This window comes from Drosophila santomea, chromosome 3L (assembly GCF_016746245.2).
Source record: "Drosophila santomea strain STO CAGO 1482 chromosome 3L, Prin_Dsan_1.1, whole genome shotgun sequence".
Lineage (NCBI taxonomy): Eukaryota > Metazoa > Arthropoda > Insecta > Diptera > Drosophilidae > Drosophila > Drosophila santomea.
The window spans coordinates 273,481-293,142 of record NC_053018.2 but is presented as its reverse complement, the minus strand read 5'-3'; the positions used below and the strand labels follow the sequence as shown (position 1 = coordinate 293,142).

Here is a 19,662-nt window from a genome sequence, read left to right as displayed (position 1 = left end):
GCCCAGATTGCTCCGACAACAGCTTACAAGGATGCTGAGCCAAAGAGATGCCAGGATGCCGATGTGGGAGAGCCGAACCAACCAAAGCGCCACATGCACCCGACGCCTGCGCCCTGACTCGCCTGTTTGACGTTTCCACGCACATCCGCAGTATACTTCCGCCACCGAATTGCCATGTGGGCAACCTTTCAACATACGGAGAATCCCAATCAAATAATTAGCTGTCCCACAACGAAAGCAACTGGACAGGAGGCACGGATGTACACTGGTTCCTAGCTAGAGGCGCACCATTCCCTGTACTTCAGCCACTATTCGGTTGAATGTTCCCAGGAGCCATACTGCGCATGACTCACCCAGTGGTGTGAAGTGCGTAATTGTTGATTGTGGAAACGGTCCTTGAAGAGCACACATGTGTCGTAGTTCGCTCAAGGACCTACCCGTTTCGCTTTATTTTGGCACGTGCTCACGCACACCATCACAGGGCAGCAACATGTTGCTGAGTTTGCGTGCTCCTTTCAGACTGAATAATCCTGGAATCCTGCATTTATATAAAACAGTAGCCCAGCATTTTTCACAACACCACTTCGGTTATGTATCCGCCTAGTGGGTGCACTGCTAACTTTAAGGACGCATAAACTGATGTTCGGCATTGATGTTCAACCAACTTTGGTTTCGATCAATGAACTATTACTAGGAAAGTAAGCAAACATCAAGAAAAACACACCTTTAAGCGGTACAATATAAAATTTAGTGACGAAAACTATCGGCTAGTAACAGTCGCTAGTAAGTAGACGCTCAGAAATGGTAGCACTTTGAAATCTATTTGAAAATTTGAATGACAATTTTTGCGTGAATTGAAAGTAGTTAAAGGACACATCAAACGCACAACCTGTTCAATGACTAATGAAGCCACGAGTCCAGTTCTTGACAACCGGCCTAGACCTGCTGGTTTTTCCCAGCTCCTCGGCGTGCATTTGCTCACTCAGCTTCCGCTGGTTCTCGCGAAACTGGGATAGCGAGTCACTGAACTGATTGTAGTACTGCAGCACATCCCGGACATCGTCAATCTCACTGGTTCCTAGGACACTAAGGAAAGACGCCAGCTCAAAGAGGGTGGAGTCATTGTCGTTTCCCGACCACCGCGGGATCGAGAAACTGTTTGAAGGGTGAAACTTGGTGGAATTCCTATCCCAGTCCACGACAACCACTCGCTTTAGGTCTCGGTTGAGGTTGTCCAGATTCTTCACGTGGTGGCCCCCAACAAAGTGCGTGGAGTCGCGAACCAAGCGGTACATAATATAGCCGTTCGGATCAAGGGCGTCGAGCAGCGGAAACACAGTGACTCCCTGCTCCGCCGTGTACACCACGATCTCGAAGTACTTAGCACACTCTTTCAGAAAGAGGTCGACGCCAGGACGCTTCTTAAAGCGCCATCCTGTTTCGTAGGTCCAATCAGGATGTACCAGCACATCCTTGATCTCAAGCACCAGAGTATACGACGGCTGCACGTAGGGAGCTTGAAGGGGTTCAGGGAGCAGCTTCTGACTCGACGGCTCCTGAATGAACCGCTGAAAGTGGTTCACCGACTGCCATGTCCGCCACATGTACTGCTCCACCAGAGGCAGACGACTGAATTCGTCGATAACTTCATTTCCCTGCTCATCCAGTGCCGGTTTCCCAAAGTAATATATAGCCCAAAACGAGAACAACAAACCTCCGATGCCAAAGAGCCCAAAGCCCAGCTTCATCCGCCTCCAAGCCCGCTCCATCTCCTTCAGCTCCTCCTCCTCCTCCAGTTTCCGCCGCTCGCGGCTCTCCTCGTCGTTGGGCTCCTCAGAGGTTTGTGGAAAGAGCTTCGTTAAAATCTGCGTAGACGTCTTCTCATACGTCGAGTAGCGTCGGTGTCCCACGTACACAACGGATGCCTTGCCGAGGCTCACATGGATTCCAAAGCACGAACTCCACCCAAGCTCCATCCCGGGTTTTCCAACATTTTCCGCTGCACCGGGCTGCTTGACCAGTGCCTGCCACAGGTCAGAGGTCAGCGATCGCGAGGTTATTATAAGTTTGCGACAAAACCGAGGCCATCCACATAACACCCTTTCAATGGCTATGAAAGACATTGGTAACTTGAAGATTTGTCTGGTTCTCAAAATATCGGTGGGTTTTAAAGGGGGTTTGCAGCTAAGTAACGAAACACTATTGAATTTAACATCTTTCTATTACCAAGCCGAGGGGTGGAGGTAGCGTTTTTCGTTTGTGTAATGTTTATTGAATTTTGTCGCAGACGTTTATTTTTCGGTTGCGACTATTATTAAATAAAAACCCAGGGCCAACTAGACCTTTATAGAATTCGAGGATCAGAATTCGAGGAGGTCAGCGACGTGTAATAATAACAGGTGTAATGATAGGAGTCTGTGAAAGCCTTCTTTCTAGAATATGAAATTAAAGTTTAAGGTAATCCTTGCATTTAGTCATTAAAAAGGCTCTGAACAAAACCAATTCTTTATTGTCGTTCATGTAGTCCGTACGGGCTAGCACTTAAAAATTGCTTATTTAATGTTAAAAATGTTGCTTCCGTATACGTATAAAATAAATAATTTGCATTATTAAGTCGAAATGCGGCCGAGTCCTGTAAAGAGAAAATTTTGATCAAGATTTTCACAACTCTTCTCACCAATCTTACCCTTATCCTTCTGCTTTTGCTCCTTTGTTCGACGACTCTGGCCATGTGGCTTTCCTCCACTGGAATTGCCATTGGCCTTGCACTTCTTGCTGACGGTACGCACAGGATTGCAGTTCTGATCACTGCCGCCAGTGGCTTCTGGTTCCAGTTTATCCTCTCTGGTGATTTGTCCTCCGACGCACTGAGACCATTCACCCTTCTCATAGCGGCAGCCTACCGAAGGAAAAGCGGAAAATTTCAAATTAATTTCGGTAAGGAACTTCTAGTATTTGCTTTAATGAAGGATGCACTCGCTCCATTGTTGTGAACAGGAACTGCACCATTTCCCAGCTGTGGGGGAAAGATGCAGCAGAACGGCGAAGTTGGCCGAAGGATTCTGCTTTCAATTGTTCAGCCACGTCGCGTAAATGGGTCAACAAGAGTGATTTTTGGCCTTTGTGACTTTGGGGCCAATGACATCACCTCGCGGGAGTGCTCGATTCTACGTTCCTCTCTTTGAGGATGATTATGAGATATTTAATTTACCTTTCTTGCACTTCTTCTGTATGGTCCGCGTTGGCAGGCAGTTCTGCTCTCCTTTCCTGAGGGACAGCACTCGCGAGCGCATGTTGGTCTTGTGATCACAATTGGACCAAGCACTCTTGGCGTATCGGCAAGTCGACCCTGTCAGCAAGCATATATAAAACTTTTCAATTAAAAATATCTGAATTCTGTTCCAAGCAGTCGTAAGGCTTACCATTCTCTGGAGTCACTGCTTTGGGTCCTTTTCTATTGCCTCCATGATGTTGGCCATGTCCGCGCTGCTGCTTAGTTCCTCCTTGGCGTGGTTGCTTATCAGCGTTTTTGTGGCCTTGTTTGTGATTCGGTTGCGATATCTGTGATGACAGTGCCCCGCCATTTTCCGCAACCACTAGTTTTCTGGTGCCCGACTTGTGCTGGAAGTGCTCTTGCGGCTTGTTCGCCTTGCGATTATTCCTGGTGCGGTGGGTGTCACCATTGGTGGTGGATCCGACTGCCTCTGCCTCCAGTGTGCCACGAGCCGGGCGAATGTGTACTACATCGCCCGACCGCTTTTCCATGACCAGACGAATGCCATCAGAGAGGCTTTCGCCACGAATTGATAGCGGGGTATGCGCCAGTGCCACCAAAACTAGTTGCAGAGCCGTGGTTACAGCCAGTATAAGATTCATAACTATTTCGGAAACCTAAGACCAATAGAAGCATTAAAGCAACGCATGAAATATAATTAAGCCGAGCTGTAAAATAATCAAGAATACTTTGCTTTATTTTTCTTTAAGACCTTTAAGTGTTTACTTCCTATACCAGTCACATAAATATACAGTATACGATACAGACATGAACTTCGAAAACTCGTCGCAATGCAAGTTTGACATATATAAAGTAGAAGATGTCGGAAATGGAGATCAAGAAGCTTGTGACGAATCTTGGGGTTGTGTAGGTGCGAGTTCCAAAAGTGTAGATTGGAGTGATAACCTCAATAGCGATCCCTATGGCGGCCTTGAATCGGAAAGTATGTCATTGGTCTTGACCAGCGAGCGTAACGCCAAGATGCCCTACAAGTTGCCAGTCGGTTGGGAAGAGCGCATTGCTCCGAGTACCAAGGAGTCCTATTTCTATGACACAATCACCGGGAAGGTACATTTCACACTGCCTCCGAGCGACGACCCAGAATCTGGGAGGGATTCCTCGAATAGAGATCCTCCATGCAAGTTCCGCTGCAGCCACATCCTGGTGAAGCACGTGGAATCGGATAGGTGCAGTTCATACCGTGAACCGGTGGTGAAGAGAACTAGGCAGGAAGCGCTAAATAAAATCCTGCAAGCGAGTTATCTTGTGGAATCGGGCGAATCTGAGTTTGCTGCCTTGGCCAGGACGATGTCCGACTGCTGCTCTGCTCGGCATGGCGGTGACTTGGGTCCCCTGAGGCTTGCACAAACGGCCTTTAGCTTCGAGGAGAACATTTTGCGCCTGAATACGCCCGAGGTATCTGACATTTTCCAGACGAATGCAGGTTATCACATCTTGTGGCGCACCCCGGTGGATTACAGGAAAAGGCACAAACGCGGTCTTAAACAATTGATTAATGCCACCAAAAGAGAGAAGTCCAAAACCCACTTGGTGAAAAACAAGTATTTGTCCACTTTGTTGAGTAAACCAAAAGCCTTCTTACGCAACTCGATCGATGAAAAACCGCGAACACGAGCTTTCGAAAGCAAGTTCATTTGTCCGAGTAGTGTGTCATTTAAAACTCCGTACCCAACTTCTGTGTCTCAGGACCCAAGTATCATATACGCCAAACAGCAACGAGAGGTGAGAAACCAAATAGTCCACGATAAATTGGATGACACCATGCATCTGGGCAGATATCTAAAGCTAATGGAATCTAATGCTTCGGGAAAATGTCCAATCAAACCTAAAGATGTAAGAGAAGATTTATTTTATGAATAAGGCAAGACTCTGACCGAAAATGCATACCACGCAACATAGGAAACAAAAAAAAAAGAAACAAGCAAAGTTAAAAGGATAAAGGATTTTATAAGTTTATTCATGAAAGTAACCAGTTGTAAGAACTTCTGATAAAATGCTTTGGTAAAAGCAGGGAAACGCAGCAATAAGATTACCCAAATTTTAGGGAATCTGAAGTTTTTACTCAAGCTGAACATCTGGCGAGCATGTGAGTCGTCATGCAGATACATTTAGTACATCCCCATTTGGTGTTTCAGCCAGTCGTGTATTTTTAAAAATAACTTGCGATCTAGCTACTGCTCTGCGTATCCCTCGTATCCCTCGTATCATAGGGCATCCTAACACAGAGGCACAGCACCCACATTCCTCCAAATTCGCCAGCCTAACCACTCTTATACGGCTGTTCCACTCAACGCGAATTCTCTCCGGACGACCAGGAAGGAAGGAAGGGGTGCCCTGCACACGCGCACTCGGAAAACCGTCGTTGGGAACTCACTCTCGACAAGGTACGGGCATTAAAGACGGCTTCAAGCTGTGGGCTGTGGTCCAACCAAATTTAAATCGAGGAGGCGGCTTGAGAAATTCGAGAAAATGCACTTCACTGCAGGACGGGCGGCTTGCGATCGTTACGCTCGCATTCAGAGCTGTGGCCAAACTGAGTGGGCGAACTGCCGCAACTCGAACTCGAAACTCGATGAACTCGAAACTCGAACTCGAGAGGCTCCAAATCTGCTCAGTCCAGAGAGTCCAATGAGAGCGGCGGGAAGAGCGGGAAGACTGATACATGCTTTTTATACCATTTACCAATTCATATACACAGCAATGAAAAATTTCTATGTGCCTCCTTTATCTGGTTCGCTTTTTGCCGGACTGCAGATATGGAAACTATGGACCCTTTTCGAGTTTTCATTAAAAACACTCGTCTTAATTATGTTTTTGTTTAATTGGTGCACTAGGAGTATGTATGGGGGAAGTGGGCATAATAAATCAAATATAGAAGAGCTTTTTCTAAATCAGGGCAGTTCGTAAGGTGACGGAGAAGGAGCTATACATACCGCTCTCCTTTTCGACTTTTAATCGAAGCCTATGAACAGACAAACAGCATTCTTGCATGCTCCGCTGTTTCGTCTGTGATAAGATAAGCCATCCTTTATCTATGTATGTATGTGCATATGTGCATATGTGCATGGGTGCATGGGTGCATGGGTGCATGGGTGCATATAAGCATACGAGTGTAAGCACACAAGTAAGCTAAATGTAAACAATGACCAGGCATTGTGTAACAGATTGGAGTTCTTCGTTCTTTGAGCGGTTTTATTGCGTATTGTGTATATCAAAATACGAATAGATACAGTTTTGAGCCACTTTTGAGTATGTATGAGCATATTTTTTTTTTCCCGGAGTTCCTCTTGCAATCCGAGAGCTCGGCCAAACATGTTTTGAGTGACTTCTCTGAGTCAGATTTACTTTGGTTCAAAAACAAAGAGCGGACGCAGACGAGGAGACTGAAAATGAAAAAAACCAACGAAATGTATGCATGTTGGCTAAAACAACTTTAAAGCGGTAGTATGAAATGAAAACGAACCGAGAAAGGTTTCGGTTTTGAATTTGCAAAAAAATATAATGTTAGTTTCCTTGTCAAATTCCAACCTAAGCTCCATTATTGTTTTACATTACCACAACATCCCTGTGCACTTACAAATGGGGATTGAGCTTTGATTTTCTTAGTTTCCAGACTTACAGACTGAAATCCGTACTGTGGGAAATCCGTACCCACATCATTTGGTAGCTTTAAGAAAAAGCCGGACTTACCATTTTTATCCCACGAAAGTCGAACTGCGCATGGTCGGTCATTCCTCAGAAAAAAAGGAAGTGCTAACACGCAGTTAAAAGCGCAGCATAACAAACAACCCGAAAGATACTCGCAGTAGCAGCGAAAATCATAGCGAAATCCATATTCATAAGCCGAGTCGGATAGGCGTACTTGTATTAAAAATGGTAGAGTTTTTTATTTCGTAATATTTGTATTTATTAAAGTTCATTTACTTTTTCTTGTGTTGTATACGTACGTAAACAAATTTCACTTCGCTTTGGGGGAGTAGCTTTTATGCTGTTCCTTACGGAATTCAAAGACTTAGACAACTGCCCCTAAGAATGATGGTATGAATTTGTATTCGAATGCTGTGTACTTGACTGATCTGTTGTTCTTCTTGAGTTTGTAGTTATGAGTTTTGAATGCACGGGTATGGTTGTAAAACTGCTTACAGATAAATACATTAATTCGTAGTTAACGCTCTAAGTTTATATATGTACGTGTTTATTAAAAAGATAAACCATGTCCTTGAAATGGTAAATTTTTGATCAGAATATATATGAATGTATGTAAGTATGTAAGTACGTCTGCATCTCGACTTGTATATTAGTTTTGGGAATCATACTTCCAAATTTATATGTTAATTGTACCCGGTAAAAGTGAGTTGTAAACTACTTTAAAATGCCAATTGCCTACACTGCAACTACGATGGATCTGTGTCTAGACCGTCGCGTCTCATTCCTTGTCTTTCAGAAATTTGTTTCTCTACAGTACATATGTCTTTATTTTTACAATATTTACACTAAGTGTTTTATTTATTTGTTATCTGCGAATGAAAAAATGTTTTCAGTATTCCTTATTTATTTGGCTTTCATTCCGATGTTACGGTTAATATTATTTAAATTCCATTGAAGAACAACTCTGCTAAATTTATGAAGGGGATCAAACAGCCACACAGTCTAGGGAGCTGTATTTATGAATTATCCTTTATTTCAATATGGCAACTGCCTTTACAGATTTCATCATTTCAGTTAATGTGGATGTACGTATGACTTGCATTGGGTAGTAAACTAAATAAGTTGGTATTTATGTATGTTGGTATGGTATGGTATTGTATGAATATATTTTATTCTGCATTGCATACATATGTTAGACTCCACAAGGTTTCTATTACGTCGTACAGCTTTCGTTTATATTATGGTTATCGTTTGCTTGAAAATCAAACTACAACATTAATTAATGTGTGCATTTTATTTAAATGCCTCTTGGGTATACATAGCAGACAGTTAACGACGTCGTTACGATTTTTCAGTTTTGAATTAAGAAAATCAATTTTAGTTATTTGCATTGGAGTCAAACAAAATAACACTGGAATTTAAATTAATCGAGTTTGATATCACTTAAACGCGTCCTTTGCGAGCAGCTGCATGTAAATAAAAGAAATTTTGATATTGAAATATGGTATATCTTTATAGGCATATAACATATCTGCGATAAATCCCCAAATCAGTGCATGCAATTTCGCCAACTCCAGAGTTCAATTCACTTATTCATGTTTTGTTTCGAATTTGAAACTAGCCAACTGACCTTTATCTTTGTTCTTCCGCTGCTCCTTGGCACTTTTGTCCTTGGATTTTCCGGGCTTGCAGTTCTTCTTGATGACCCGCGTGGCTTCGCAGGACGGATCACTGCTCGCCTTCAATTTATCAGCTCTAGTCATTTGTCCGGTTGCACATTCCGACCAGGATCCCTTTTCATACCGACATGCTGTTGGTTGGGAGGGGTGAATAGGATAATTGGCGAAAGTCCTTTTTGTAGGGGAGGAACCCGAGGGGTCCTTTCTCATTACCTTTTTTACATTTCTTCTGAATGGTTCGCGTTTGGTCGCATGCTGGGTCGCCCTTCTTTAATGTCAATGTTCTTGAACGCGTGTTAGTTTTGGTGTCACACTCGGTCCACGGATTTTTGCCATAACGACACGACAAACCTTGGGGAAATACAGTACCACAGTGTATTAAAGCACCTCCTGGTCGAAAAGCTCTCACACAGATTCCCAATATCCCCAAAGGCTCAACCATCCCCTGACTCACCGTCGCTCTTGGTTCCCCGTTCATTTCTTATAAGCACTTCGTGATCGTCCTCCTCCCAAACTTCTCCTTGTATGGCCGTGGTGGGCTGGGTCTGCTCCGCCACGGGAAGGGCTAGAGGTGTCTCCTGGCCCTCCGTGGTGCCCAGCACCGTGCTACACATCACCCCCGACCAAGTCACTAGCGATGCCAGTAAGAGCGCGTTGCAATTAATTCTCATGGTGCGACTTCTGCTGCTGCCCACTGCGAAAAAACAAGCCATTGTGAAAACAAGCCTCAGTGAAAAAAGATGGTAGATACATTTGCGAGAATTCTGGTTGGAATGAATGTATGTCGCATAGCTAAATGAAGCAAAGAGTTCGTTTTTATTTGAAAAGAACATTTTTGCATTGTGACTGGCAGGCCCGCTTGATACAACATACACACACGACACATTTGCACTAAGGAAATGTATCAATATTCATGAGATTGAATTTTTCCACTTTCTGCACAGTTTGCTAGTTAACTATGGCGAAGTTTTTCCAGCTGTTTTGTAAACTAAAACTTTTATTCAAATTTCACTTGCACACAGCCCATAAAATTGGAGACCAACCGTAAGTTATACACACAGAAAAACTCCAGACTCAGACACAGCGCAGAATTTGCTTTAAGGACAAATGGTGTCAACTGCTCTCGTTGCACGACTCTTCGAAACTGAATGAAATGATATAAGAACAGCAGCATAAAAGGCCACGGCATGTATAATATCTTGCAGGATTTTATGCTCATGAGGAAGCCTGTTCTCTCGATTTTTCTCGTTCAGTTTCGCCTTCATGTCCTTTTTGGCCGTTTGAACTGAGAGAGTGCGCACCGGCGCTTGGGCTTTTATCAATGAGCTGCGCAAGTTCTAAACATAAATATTTTACATTCTATATTTATCCTGGATTATATGCTGCTTATCTGGATACAGTGGACCACAATCTAGGCATAAATAGGGGCGTACCAGTTATGCTTGGGTAGATCGAAACTTGTTTATTTACAAATTCGTATACTATATGCTGAAGAAGATGCCCCACAATATCCTGCAAGAAAATGTCGCATGTATACAATGTCGTTCACGTGATGTAATAGAAATGCCTGTTCAGTCAATAAGTTCTATTTGCATTATCCACGTATGACGCACTAAATATTTGCTGAAAGCAGACCCTTGCTCCTTAGTAGCACTATGCCAGCCCCACCCTATTACGATTGCTCTTCGTTTGGTCGTCGTGTGCTCCTCACCGGGCTCACCGATGCACCGCCCATGTCTTGGCACTGACCATGCATACCACAAATGCAAGCCAAGAAATTCTGGGTAATCGAATATGTTCCTCATTTTTCGACCTAAAAATCACCTGTTGGAGAAGTTTTCAGAGTATAATGCAAAGAGGATTAAATAGTAGTGGACGCAGGAAAGCGACAAATCTCTTCCTTTTATACCACAAAATACAAATGCTTTCCATTCTGCGTCAAAGGTAGCGTGGTTTTAATTGGGATTGCAACACCCCATGACCTGCGACCTGGGGTCAGTACGTAGGCGTTATTGAGCCCAACAGCTGTCATAAAATTTAATAATGCAAATGTAATTAAGAGACCGGCCTCCCGTGTTCATAGCGTCGGTCTGCTCTGCAGCCGCACCTTAAACCATGAAATTGATGACGCACCGAGACTGCTCCTTGTAAAGGCGCACAATATGCATTCAAGTACTTGAAGCTTTTACATCTACAAGTTAAGTATTTTTATTTTATCTAAGAATGTTTTTAAAATATTTAAGATCATTACTACCACACGTCAGCTTACGATGCAACGTTATTAATTACATATGATTACATTGCACACTCTGAAATATAATTCAGCTCCATGAAATGTTATAAATGTAATGCTCTGCCGCCGCTGGCGAAAGGATAAGGCTTTCTACAGACTGCCTGTAGTAAATGCCGGTGGTCTCTCACCTTTAAGTCTGATCGCTACACGCAGCTGTGACACGCACTTTGTAACATCGGCTTGGTTAGTTTTACTCGAGTTTTAAGAATCCATTAAACAGGCTCTCCAAAAAGCATTTCATCTGCAGAGTGCAACTAGTTGACAAACATAACTGGGCCGGCCGGATTAAATGTACGCGAAACTACAAAGAACGCTGGGTTCCACTCAGTTGAGCAACCCCATTCATACCGAACTATGGGAGGAAGCGAACAAAAGCTTCCGGTGAAAAAGTGAAAAATAGAGGTGAAGTTATCATTGATTCATTGGTCAGTGTTCCGAGCTCGTTTCCATGGTAACTTTGGGGTTCAGGAACATGAGCGAATTAGTATGCATCAGCGCGTAGGTCCCCCAGTGCTTATCAGTTGTTAGATAGCCGTCCATGTCGGCAGCCAAATTCGGCTTTCGGTGGAAAGTAAAGAAAAATAAATAAAATATATATAAAGATCAAACTGCGAAGCAAGATTCGCTCCCAAACTCTGCTGCTATGCAATAATTTCTATGTGACGATGTCGTTTAACATGCTAGTAAATCATAATTCTGGGTGTTCATCCAAAATGAATATTTATTTGGCTTGGTTCCTGATCTTCAACATTATAATGTTCCTCGCGCTGTCTGTATCTCTGCCAGTATTGAGCAGCAGCTCAGACTGCAGTACTATTACCACTTGTGATCCATTTCTGCCTGTCTGCGCATCGTCGACAAATGAACACCAATTCTTCTACAGCAATTGTGAAATGTTGCGGGATGCCTGTCTTACGGGAAAGGGTAAGTAATCCGTTTGGAAATATAGTCATTCTAGAGCTAATTCTCTAACTCAGCAGATTGGAAACCGGATTACTTCAACCACTGCAATGTCAGCAAACTTTAGTCGTTTGTAAAAGCTGGACTCTTAATTCAAACAACTGGATTTGTGTATACATACATTTATAATAAAGAGGCTTTTAAGTCTTACGTGAATTCTAAGCAACAATCTGCTTGTTAATCAACTAAATAAACAGGCGACCAGTGGACCTATTTGTGAACTAACTCCGACAGTTTTTGACGTCTAAACTCCTTTCTCGCCTCGTCGAGAAGCACATTGTGCAGCAGATTCCGGTTCTGAGACTGATCCGTTGCTAGCGTAGGGTAGGGATTGCCCCGAAGCTCCAGCACAGACCGCTTGTAGTAAATGCCGGGATAGTCACGAGGAGCTTTGTACATGCGAGTAAAGGACACATTGTAGTTCTCATAGCGCGGCACCAGCACCTTGAAGAGCTTATGAACCAGTTGCTTCTCCAGCAGCCAATAGTCCGCCAGTTCCATGGTGGCTTGGTGTCGGTCCCCATGGCGTATGGCATTGGAAATGAGCTGCAAGGTAATGCATTTTTAGTTGGACTAGCTCCGTTAGTGTATGCCGGTGGTCTCTTACCAGTTCGGCGTAGCCACGAGCTTCATCGGCACGGTTGTAGAACAGTTCAATACGCTCGTGCTTCACCAACGCAGTCACGGTCTTACGCAGCTTCAGCAGCCGACCTTCCGGGCCATCGGCATTCTTCAAGTTGCGTTTATTGGGTCTGACCGCTATACGCAGCTGTGACATGAGCTTTGTTACATCGGCTTGATTCATTTTACTCGAGTTTTAACAAAGTAACAAATAAGAAATCACGTAACATTCGCCGAACAGCTGGCGCCCAGTATCGATAACAATACTTTTGACGGCTTGATCTATCGATAACTAGGACAGCAATGTGAAATTTGAACATTTAAGGCTGCCATACAGATAAATTTAAAGTGCATATTTCAAAATTTACAAATGTATACACTTGTTAAGTTAAGCTTATAACAATATTCTGAAATTAAAGTTTAAAAAAACAGTGGGAAACACTCCAAAGTACCTCTGTTATTTAATAAATAACTTACATTTTTAATAATAAATAATAAATAAATAATAAATAATTTCCTATAATAAAATTTTGTAAGCTCCACTCAATCTACCGTCCTTGAAATTTTTCGTAAAGTAACTTGGCAACAAAAGGCAATTGTTGATTTATCAAATGTCAAACATTTTAAAGTGACAGAAAACAAGGATTCTTTAAGGTATCAAATGATTAACACCTGCTATCGAAATACAAGCCCCGCTAGTCGTCACGAAAATATCGATACCATCGCGCTGACTTCTCCCAGCTCTAGCCAGCACGGTCACTTCAGTGAAAATTTTTTAGATTTTGTGAGCGGTTCTTCTCTTGGTCAAACTTCATTAGGTTGAAAGCGGTGTTTAGCTCCGAAACGCAATCAACGCAATATTCCGCTATTGAAGCCTAGTGCCACGGCCCTCTGCTAGTATCTCCCCCGCATTCGATCGAAAAAATGGCAACAGCAGCGAACACCGCGACAGCTGCCGGAGCAGCAAAAGACGCCCCGCCAGCGCCTGCAAAGTCGTTGTCCGGCATTGTGAAGCAGGTAAGTCGGATTGGTCTGCTACTCTGGGAAGAAGCTCGTGGCTCAGGATTTCAGTGCGCAGACTCCTTGAAAAGAAAGTTCGGTGAAACTAAAGGTACTATCCTTCTATCGGCGTGGCAAACGCGGCAGCCGCCTGCCAAAGTAGCTCTAGTGCAACTCTGACAAGTGCGAGGGAGACGCGTATAGACTCTGTGCGTGTGTGACACGTTGCACACGCTCGTCCGATCCAAAGAAATGAAAGTTATCGTAGGTGCCAAGCTGGCAGATTTTCTTCGACGCTGCGTCTTTGGCGGTCGGTGTTCTGGCTGTTGTTGTTACTGAGCAACTGCTATCTCGTATGTCCCCATTTACCGGCATTCCAAAACTTTATTAAGTGGCTGCTGTTCTTTTCGCCCGCCGTACGCACTAGCTGAGAATTGATTTGTGTGCCGAACGGTTCGTTTCTAACCTCCTTGGCGAATAGGGAGACCCTTTCGGGACCAATACCATTATTTATGAATGTAACTAGCCCTGGGTGCGGGAAGTTCATCATCTACTTTTACTTCTGGGTAGCTTTGCGGCCAGCGCCCAAAGTTCACCGGCCATTTTCAGTCAGCTCTTTGGCCCACGACTGTGATAACAACTTAGTTCCCAGGTGCTGCAGTGATTTACGGGCGCAATCTGGTTTGGTGACGTTGGCACCCTGCAACCAAAGAATACATCCCGAAATTCTGTCAGCCTTGCTGAATGAAAAAACCTGTTGATTTAACAGGTAATAGCTGACGCCCTCAAAGCGACACTTACTTGCATGTCTGCCCTTAGGAGTTTGGTATTTGCTCACAATTACAGGGCCATTCTTTTCTTTTATGTAGCAATTATGTATCTAGCACAGATTTGAGCAGATACCCTGTGCGCTTGTACGATGCCTCAGATTTGGGCACCCTAAACCGGTTTGGCAACAAGTTTGTGTTCAGTTAGATTAACGGAATGCATTTGCAGTACGAGTAAATTCAATAAAATACCATTGCTCACATTTTCCATAGGACCAACCAAGTATATTTCTGCGCAAGCGCTGTCTGTTGGGAACTGCACGTGTTTTGATAGTTAAATAGCACATCTAGTTCGATTGTTTATTTTCCCTTAATTGAGGTATTTCTTGTTCTAGAAAAAACATTAAAACGGGTCATAACCAATTTCACGAGAATCGATCTAAAATAGCGCACATATCGATAGTGCTTTTGGTCGCTCTGGACCCAGATCCGATAGGGCGATCGTTACCATTCCACCTCTAGTCACCCCACACGTGCATCGAATTTTAACCTCACTCCTCATTCTGATTCAGGTTCTCTCCGGCGACACTGTAGTTATCCGCGCAACCAAGGGTGCCCCGCCTCCGGAGAAACAAATTACTTTCTCGCATGTCCTGGCCCCGAAGTTGGCCCGCCGTCCTGGCGCTGGCGGAGATGAGACCAAGGACGAACCCTGGGCCTGGGAGTCCCGGGAGTTCTTGCGTAAAAAGTTGATTGGTGTGGAGGTTACCTTCACTTTTGACAAGCCAGCCAACTCAAACCGGGAGTACGGTTTCGTGTGGATCGGTAAGGACAAGGAGACCGGTGAAAATGTTGTCGAGTCCATTGTCCGTGAAGGCCTGGTGTCGGTCCGTCGTGAGGGACGTCCCACAGCCGAGCAGCAAACTCTCATCGAGTTGGAGGACCAGGCGCGTGCAGCGGGCCGAGGAAAATGGTCGTCCACCGCTAGTGCCGTCGACAAGGTTCGCAACATTAAGTGGGCCCATGAGAATCCCGCACACCTGGTCGACATCTACGGAGGAAACCCCGTTAAGGCGATCATCGAACACGTGCGCGATGGTTCCACTGTCCGAGCATTCTTGCTGCCAGACTTCCACTACATAACGCTAATGATTTCGGGCATTCGTTGCCCAGGAGTCAAGTTGGATGCTGATGGCAAGCCTGACCTGAGTGTAAAGGTGCCATTTGCTGACGAGGCTCGCTACTATGTGGAAACCCGCCTGTTGCAACGCGACGTGGAAATCCGCCTGGAATCGGTTAACAACTCCAACTTCATTGGCACCATTTTGTATCCCAAGGGAAACATTGCGGAATCACTCCTGCGAGAGGGACTTGCCAAGTGTGTGGACTGGTCCATGGCTGTTATGAAGACTGGTAAGCTCAGAATCTATTTAAATTAAGTTCGCAGCTCGTTTGCACAGCACAGCACTAAATTGGTAAATCACCTATGATTGTGCTGTTTACTGTTTGCAATCGGCTGCCAGAAAAACGACGGATTCCAAGAATTTTGTGACTGATCACTGTCGCTGCGTTCATTTCACCCCGCCGACATTAAATTTCAATAACGATTTCTCGTATTTAACTAATTAACGGCTGATTCTCCTTTTCAGGCACTGATAAACTGCGAGCTGCGGAGCGTTTTGCCAAGGAGAAGCGTCTTCGCCAATGGCAGGACTACCAAGCTAAAACTCCTGCATTCAACTCAAAGGAGAAAGACTTCTCTGGAACCGTGGTGGAAGTCTTCAATGGCGATGCTATTAATGTTCGTCTTTCCAATGGACAAGTAAAGAAGGTTTTCTTCTCGTCTATCAGGCCGCCACGCGACCAACGCGCTGTCGTAGGCACCGATGGCGAGGAAATCGTTAAGGCCCCACCTCGCGGAAAGAACTACCGGCCACTTTACGAAATTCCACACATGTTCGATGCCCGTGAGTTTCTGCGCAAGAAACTGATCAACAAGAAAGTTCAGTGCAACCTGGACTACATCTCACCGCCGCGCGAAAACTTCCCTGAAAAATACTGCTACACCGTCTCGATTGGTGGTCAAAACGTGGCTGAGGCAATGGTAGCCAAAGGTTTGGCAACATGTGTTCGCTACCGCCAGGACGACGATCAGAGATCTTCCGCTTATGATCAATTGATTGCTGCCGAACAGCAAGCCATCAAGGGGCTTAAGGGACTGCATGCTAAGAAGGACAATGCCACCCTGCGAGTTAACGACCTGACTGTTGATCATTCCCGAATTAAAGTTCAATACTTGCCATCGTGGCAGCGTGCTCTGCGTACTGAAGCCATTGTGGAGTTTGTCGCCAGCGGATCCCGCCTCCGAATCTTCGTGCCGAAGGACAGTTGCCTGGTCACATTCCTGCTTGCTGGGATTTCATGCCCGCGTTCCTCTCGTCCAGCGCTTAATGGCGTTCCTGCCCAAGAGGGAGAAGCATACGGCGACGAGGCCTTGACCTTTACCAGGGAGCGTGTTTTGCAACGCGATGTTTCTGTGCACATCGATACCACCGATAAGGCAGGATCTTCAGTGATCGGTTGGCTCTGGACGGACAGCGGTGCTAACTTGTCAGTTGCTCTTGTAGAAGAGGGTCTTGCGGAAGTGCACTTCAGTGCTGAGAAATCTGAGTACTACCGCCAGTTGAAGAGTGCCGAAGACCGTGCCAAGGCTGCCAAAAAGAACATCTGGACCAACTATGTGGAACAAGTGCCTAAGGAAAAAACTGTCGCCGAGGAAGAGAAGGACGACAAGGTAGTGGCGGAACGTAAAGTTAACTACGAAAACGTAATTGTTACTGAGATCACCGAATCTCTGACATTCTTCGCGCAATCCGTGGAGAGTGGATCCAAGCTTGAGTCGCTGATGGGCAAGCTTCACGCCGACTTTCAGTCCAACCCTCCTATCGCTGGATCGTACACGCCAAAGCGTGGTGACCTGGTGGCCGCTCAGTTTACCCTTGATAATCAGTGGTACCGTGCCAAGGTGGAGCGTGTGCAGGGCAGTAATGCTACCGTCCTGTACATCGATTATGGAAACAAGGAGGTAAGTGAAGCTACGACTTACATTTAAATCTTTGCAAGTTCCTTAGATCCGTTTCCGGCTTAAAGTGAAACGCATGAGTCATAAGCTTGCCAAATCAAATAGGCTTCATCGAATGACTTCTACGATTCGTGATGGCGTAAGCAAAACCCTACAGCTGCGTTAAATGTGTTCCCCGTTTCAAGTCGTGTGGCAGCCTCTTCAACGGTACAAAGAAAGGCCCATATTTTTTGGGTCAGCCTTAGTCCAAAGTATCAGGTTTAAATGCGCAAGAAACAAGAGCACATAGTCGCTGGGGGCGCCAGAACCACGCTTCAAAGTTTTCGAGTTGCGACACATTCAAACAAAAACCAATTTTTTCTGGAAGAATACCAATCATATCTCTTTTTCAGACACTTCCCACAAACCGTTTGGCTGCCCTGCCCCCAGCCTTCAGCAGCGAAAAGCCCTACGCCACGGAGTATGCTTTGGCCTTAGTCGCCCTGCCAATTGACAACGAAGATAAGGAAGAAGCCTTGCGTGCCTTTTCCGAGGACGTTTTGAACCATAAGGTTCAGCTCAATGTCGAGCTGAAGGTGACTGGGTCCCCGCACTTGGCCACTCTTCGCGATCCAACTACTAAAGCCGATTTCGGAAAGCAGCTTGTAGCTGAGGGCCTCGTTCTGGCCGAAAAGCGTGGGGAGCGAAAGCTCAAGGATCTAGTGGACCAGTACAAAGCCGCGCAGGAAGCAGCTCGGGTCGCGCATCTGGCCATCTGGAAGTATGGTGACATAACGCAAGATGATGCGCCCGAGTTCCGCTAAAAGATGGCTGGAAACGTGGAGTAGGCCTGTGGCGTGGAGCGCGTTGCTAGCCGAAAAGATTGTCTGCCACATACCCGCCCTTTATATACATAACAACAAGCAACAACTTAAAGAATATGAAATTACTAATTCTATCTATACACCAATATATATGATACATATACCACATTGGAATACACAAATACATACATATGAGCAATGGCATGGAAGAACACGGTACACTTTTTGTATGCTTTAAGCAGCTGGCAAATTATTATTTGGTCCTTTAGTTTTTCAATCATGATCCTTTAAATAAATATTTGACACAACCTAGCAACAATTGGAACATTTTTAAAGTGCGTGTCCTCCGTAAAATATAATAACCAATACTAAAAGAGGGCATCCTCTGATTGTGCGAAGCGTTCCAAACTTGTAAACCTCAACATTCATCTTTTAAATTTGCAGATTTTATGTTTTTGTAAAGTGTTTTTGCATTACTGAGTAAATACAATTAAATAATTTTTTAAAAACAAAATCAGTACACTTCATTAGCGCTGCTCCAGTGAATCTACTTTTTCGATGATACTTTCAATGTTGAAGTCCTTTGGAATCTTAAGGGTTTTTTGTCTGTCCAGTAAGGCCTGTTTTGTTGCAAGCTGTTGGCTGTTGCGCTGCATAACGACGATGTCCGGGATGAGCCGCTCTTCCGCAGCAGCTTTAAATCTGCAGTAGAAAGGTTTTGGTCAGGGATTCAAATCTTAACGGGATTAGTTCACCAATACCTCTCCAAAATGACTACGTCCCTAGCCGCCTCATCGATGGACGAATGGATGCGCTGCAGCTCTACGCGTTGTTGCACTGTGGTCTGCCGGTTTTCTATGTATTCCCTCTTCTTGGCACTGTAGAAGTCGCGCAAGTAGTTCAGATTGAAGTCGTGGATGTGCAGAAGTGAATAATATTGGACGCATTTGTCAAGGAGCGCCAGATCATCGTCCGAGAAGTCGCCCAAGTCGACGCTTGCCAGCTTTAGCTGTTCATCGAAGTGCTGGCCTAGAGCCATCAATGAGTTAACTTCCTCCTGGATCTTCAAGTTCTCTGCATCGTAGAAATATTTAGTTGCATACCGAGGCTTTTTTAAATAAACTCACGCATTTTTAATGGAGATCGCAAACTATCGATGGCACCGCAACCGATACTACCGCTTCGCTCAAAACGCACGCGTGTAGGCGCCCGTTGGGAAAAACTGCAACCTGAGTTGGCAGGACTTAGTATCGTATCCATTTTTTCCTTGTCCCTCATAATCCGAATGTAATTATTGCCGCCTTTAATGGACTTGCAGACATCGATAGTCGCGAAATGCAGTGTTTCAGGGCTACATACCAAATTGCGACCCATTTCTTTTGTTGAATTAATTTTAGGAGCTGAACAACAAGGTTTTAATTACAGAGATACCTAATTATTAAAGTTGTATGCCTAATATCATTCAAAATAAGACATAATTAGGATTTTCAATTACTTGGCCAGTGTGACCGCTTC

At 44.7% G+C, this 19,662-nt stretch overlaps 8 protein-coding genes across 10 annotated transcripts; 3 read left to right on the top strand and 5 right to left on the bottom strand.

Moving 5' to 3' along the window:
• Positions 1 to 800: 800 nt before the first annotated feature.
• LOC120449941 (mitochondrial import inner membrane translocase subunit TIM50-B) lies at positions 801 to 2,330 on the bottom strand. The gene has a single exon (XM_039632641.1). The coding sequence runs from the start codon at positions 2,121 to 2,123 to the stop codon at positions 894 to 896; it is 1,230 nt and encodes a 409-aa protein (XP_039488575.1). The 5' UTR covers positions 2,124 to 2,330; the 3' UTR covers positions 801 to 893.
• A 139-nt stretch (positions 2,331 to 2,469) lies between these two features.
• Positions 2,470 to 6,093, bottom strand: LOC120449339. Its single transcript, XM_039631744.2, has 5 exons — positions 5,670 to 6,093; positions 3,423 to 3,891; positions 3,212 to 3,349; positions 2,687 to 2,899; positions 2,470 to 2,632 (listed from the first exon to the last, which is right to left on the bottom strand). The coding sequence occupies exons 2-5, from the start codon at positions 3,874 to 3,876 to the stop codon at positions 2,610 to 2,612; spliced, it is 828 nt and encodes a 275-aa protein (XP_039487678.1). The 5' UTR covers positions 3,877 to 3,891; positions 5,670 to 6,093; the 3' UTR covers positions 2,470 to 2,609.
• On the top strand, positions 3,978 to 6,101 carry LOC120449338. The gene has a single exon (XM_039631742.2). The coding sequence runs from the start codon at positions 4,043 to 4,045 to the stop codon at positions 5,153 to 5,155; it is 1,113 nt and encodes a 370-aa protein (XP_039487676.1). The 5' UTR covers positions 3,978 to 4,042; the 3' UTR covers positions 5,156 to 6,101.
• A 2,053-nt stretch (positions 6,102 to 8,154) lies between these two features.
• On the bottom strand, positions 8,155 to 9,762 carry LOC120449320. Its single transcript, XM_039631717.1, has 5 exons — positions 9,666 to 9,762; positions 9,077 to 9,316; positions 8,836 to 8,973; positions 8,574 to 8,753; positions 8,155 to 8,409 (listed from the first exon to the last, which is right to left on the bottom strand). The coding sequence occupies exons 2-5, from the start codon at positions 9,291 to 9,293 to the stop codon at positions 8,387 to 8,389; spliced, it is 558 nt and encodes a 185-aa protein (XP_039487651.1). The 5' UTR covers positions 9,294 to 9,316; positions 9,666 to 9,762; the 3' UTR covers positions 8,155 to 8,386.
• A 1,818-nt stretch (positions 9,763 to 11,580) lies between these two features.
• On the top strand, positions 11,581 to 12,016 carry LOC120449323. Of its 2 annotated transcripts, none has more exons than XM_039631720.2 (2): positions 11,581 to 11,839; positions 11,896 to 12,016. In XM_039631720.2, exons 1-2 carry the CDS (start codon positions 11,581 to 11,583, stop codon positions 11,940 to 11,942), a joined length of 306 nt encoding a protein of 101 aa, XP_039487654.1. In that variant the 3' UTR covers positions 11,943 to 12,016. The 2 variants fall into 2 exon arrangements, with proteins under 2 accessions (XP_039487654.1, XP_039487653.1); XM_039631719.2 differs by having other exon boundaries at positions 11,893 to 11,980.
• On the bottom strand, positions 11,617 to 12,765 carry LOC120449321 (39S ribosomal protein L17, mitochondrial). 2 transcript variants are annotated; one of them, XR_005616189.2, is made up of 3 exons: positions 12,483 to 12,765; positions 11,997 to 12,421; positions 11,617 to 11,920 (listed from the first exon to the last, which is right to left on the bottom strand). XR_005616189.2 is itself a non-coding variant. In XM_039631718.2 (2 exons), the coding sequence occupies exons 1-2, from the start codon at positions 12,678 to 12,680 to the stop codon at positions 12,086 to 12,088; spliced, it is 534 nt and encodes a 177-aa protein (XP_039487652.1). In that variant the 5' UTR covers positions 12,681 to 12,765; the 3' UTR covers positions 11,982 to 12,085. The 2 variants fall into 2 exon arrangements, 1 of the variants encoding a protein (XP_039487652.1); XM_039631718.2 differs by lacking the exon at positions 11,617 to 11,920 and having other exon boundaries at positions 11,982 to 12,421.
• Positions 12,766 to 13,232: 467 nt separating this feature from the next.
• LOC120449317 (staphylococcal nuclease domain-containing protein 1) lies at positions 13,233 to 18,661 on the top strand. The gene is made up of 4 exons (XM_039631713.2): positions 13,233 to 13,513; positions 14,835 to 15,675; positions 15,912 to 17,347; positions 17,737 to 18,661. The coding sequence occupies exons 1-4, from the start codon at positions 13,421 to 13,423 to the stop codon at positions 18,145 to 18,147; spliced, it is 2,781 nt and encodes a 926-aa protein (XP_039487647.1). The 5' UTR covers positions 13,233 to 13,420; the 3' UTR covers positions 18,148 to 18,661.
• LOC120449319 (augmin complex subunit wac) lies at positions 18,572 to 19,488 on the bottom strand. Its single transcript, XM_039631716.2, has 3 exons — positions 19,275 to 19,488; positions 18,909 to 19,221; positions 18,572 to 18,849 (listed from the first exon to the last, which is right to left on the bottom strand). The coding sequence occupies exons 1-3, from the start codon at positions 19,423 to 19,425 to the stop codon at positions 18,675 to 18,677; spliced, it is 639 nt and encodes a 212-aa protein (XP_039487650.1). The 5' UTR covers positions 19,426 to 19,488; the 3' UTR covers positions 18,572 to 18,674.
• Between the last annotated feature and the right edge of the window lie 174 nt (positions 19,489 to 19,662).

Bases quoted from the DNA above. Each gene is read 5' to 3' on its own strand.
- LOC120449320 (XM_039631717.1), bottom strand. From the start codon at position 9,293: ATGAGAATTAATTGCAACGCGCTCTTACTGGCATCGCTAGTGACTTGG. The intron at 8,974-9,076 runs GTGAGTCAGGGG...TATTTCCCCAAG, and splicing joins ACGGGGAACCAAGAGCGACG to GTTTGTCGTGTCGTTATGGC. The intron at 8,410-8,573 runs GTCAGTTGGCTA...ATTTACATGCAG, and splicing joins GCGGAAGAACAAAGATAAAG to CTGCTCGCAAAGGACGCGTT.
- LOC120449317 (XM_039631713.2), top strand. From the start codon at position 13,421: ATGGCAACAGCAGCGAACACCGCGACAGCTGCCGGAGCAGCAAAAGAC. The intron at 13,514-14,834 runs GTAAGTCGGATT...ATTCTGATTCAG, and splicing joins TGTCCGGCATTGTGAAGCAG to GTTCTCTCCGGCGACACTGT. The intron at 15,676-15,911 runs GTAAGCTCAGAA...TCTCCTTTTCAG, and splicing joins CATGGCTGTTATGAAGACTG to GCACTGATAAACTGCGAGCT.
- LOC120449338 (XM_039631742.2), top strand. From the start codon at position 4,043: ATGAACTTCGAAAACTCGTCGCAATGCAAGTTTGACATATATAAAGTA.
- LOC120449323 (XM_039631719.2), top strand. From the start codon at position 11,581: ATGTCGTTTAACATGCTAGTAAATCATAATTCTGGGTGTTCATCCAAA. The intron at 11,840-11,892 runs GTAAGTAATCCG...TCTCTAACTCAG, and splicing joins TGCCTGTCTTACGGGAAAGG to CAGATTGGAAACCGGATTAC.
- LOC120449941 (XM_039632641.1), bottom strand. From the start codon at position 2,123: ATGTCTTTCATAGCCATTGAAAGGGTGTTATGTGGATGGCCTCGGTTT.
- LOC120449319 (XM_039631716.2), bottom strand. From the start codon at position 19,425: ATGAGGGACAAGGAAAAAATGGATACGATACTAAGTCCTGCCAACTCA. The intron at 19,222-19,274 runs GTGAGTTTATTT...TCTACGATGCAG, and splicing joins GCGATCTCCATTAAAAATGC to AGAACTTGAAGATCCAGGAG. The intron at 18,850-18,908 runs GTATTGGTGAAC...TTTCTACTGCAG, and splicing joins GACGTAGTCATTTTGGAGAG to ATTTAAAGCTGCTGCGGAAG.
- LOC120449339 (XM_039631744.2), bottom strand. From the start codon at position 3,876: ATGAATCTTATACTGGCTGTAACCACGGCTCTGCAACTAGTTTTGGTG. The intron at 3,350-3,422 runs GTAAGCCTTACG...GCTTGCTGACAG, and splicing joins AGCAGTGACTCCAGAGAATG to GGTCGACTTGCCGATACGCC. The intron at 2,900-3,211 runs GTAAATTAAATA...TTCCTTCGGTAG, and splicing joins ACAGAAGAAGTGCAAGAAAG to GCTGCCGCTATGAGAAGGGT.
- LOC120449321 (XM_039631718.2), bottom strand. From the start codon at position 12,680: ATGAATCAAGCCGATGTAACAAAGCTCATGTCACAGCTGCGTATAGCG. The intron at 12,422-12,482 runs GTAAGAGACCAC...ATTACCTTGCAG, and splicing joins CTCGTGGCTACGCCGAACTG to CTCATTTCCAATGCCATACG.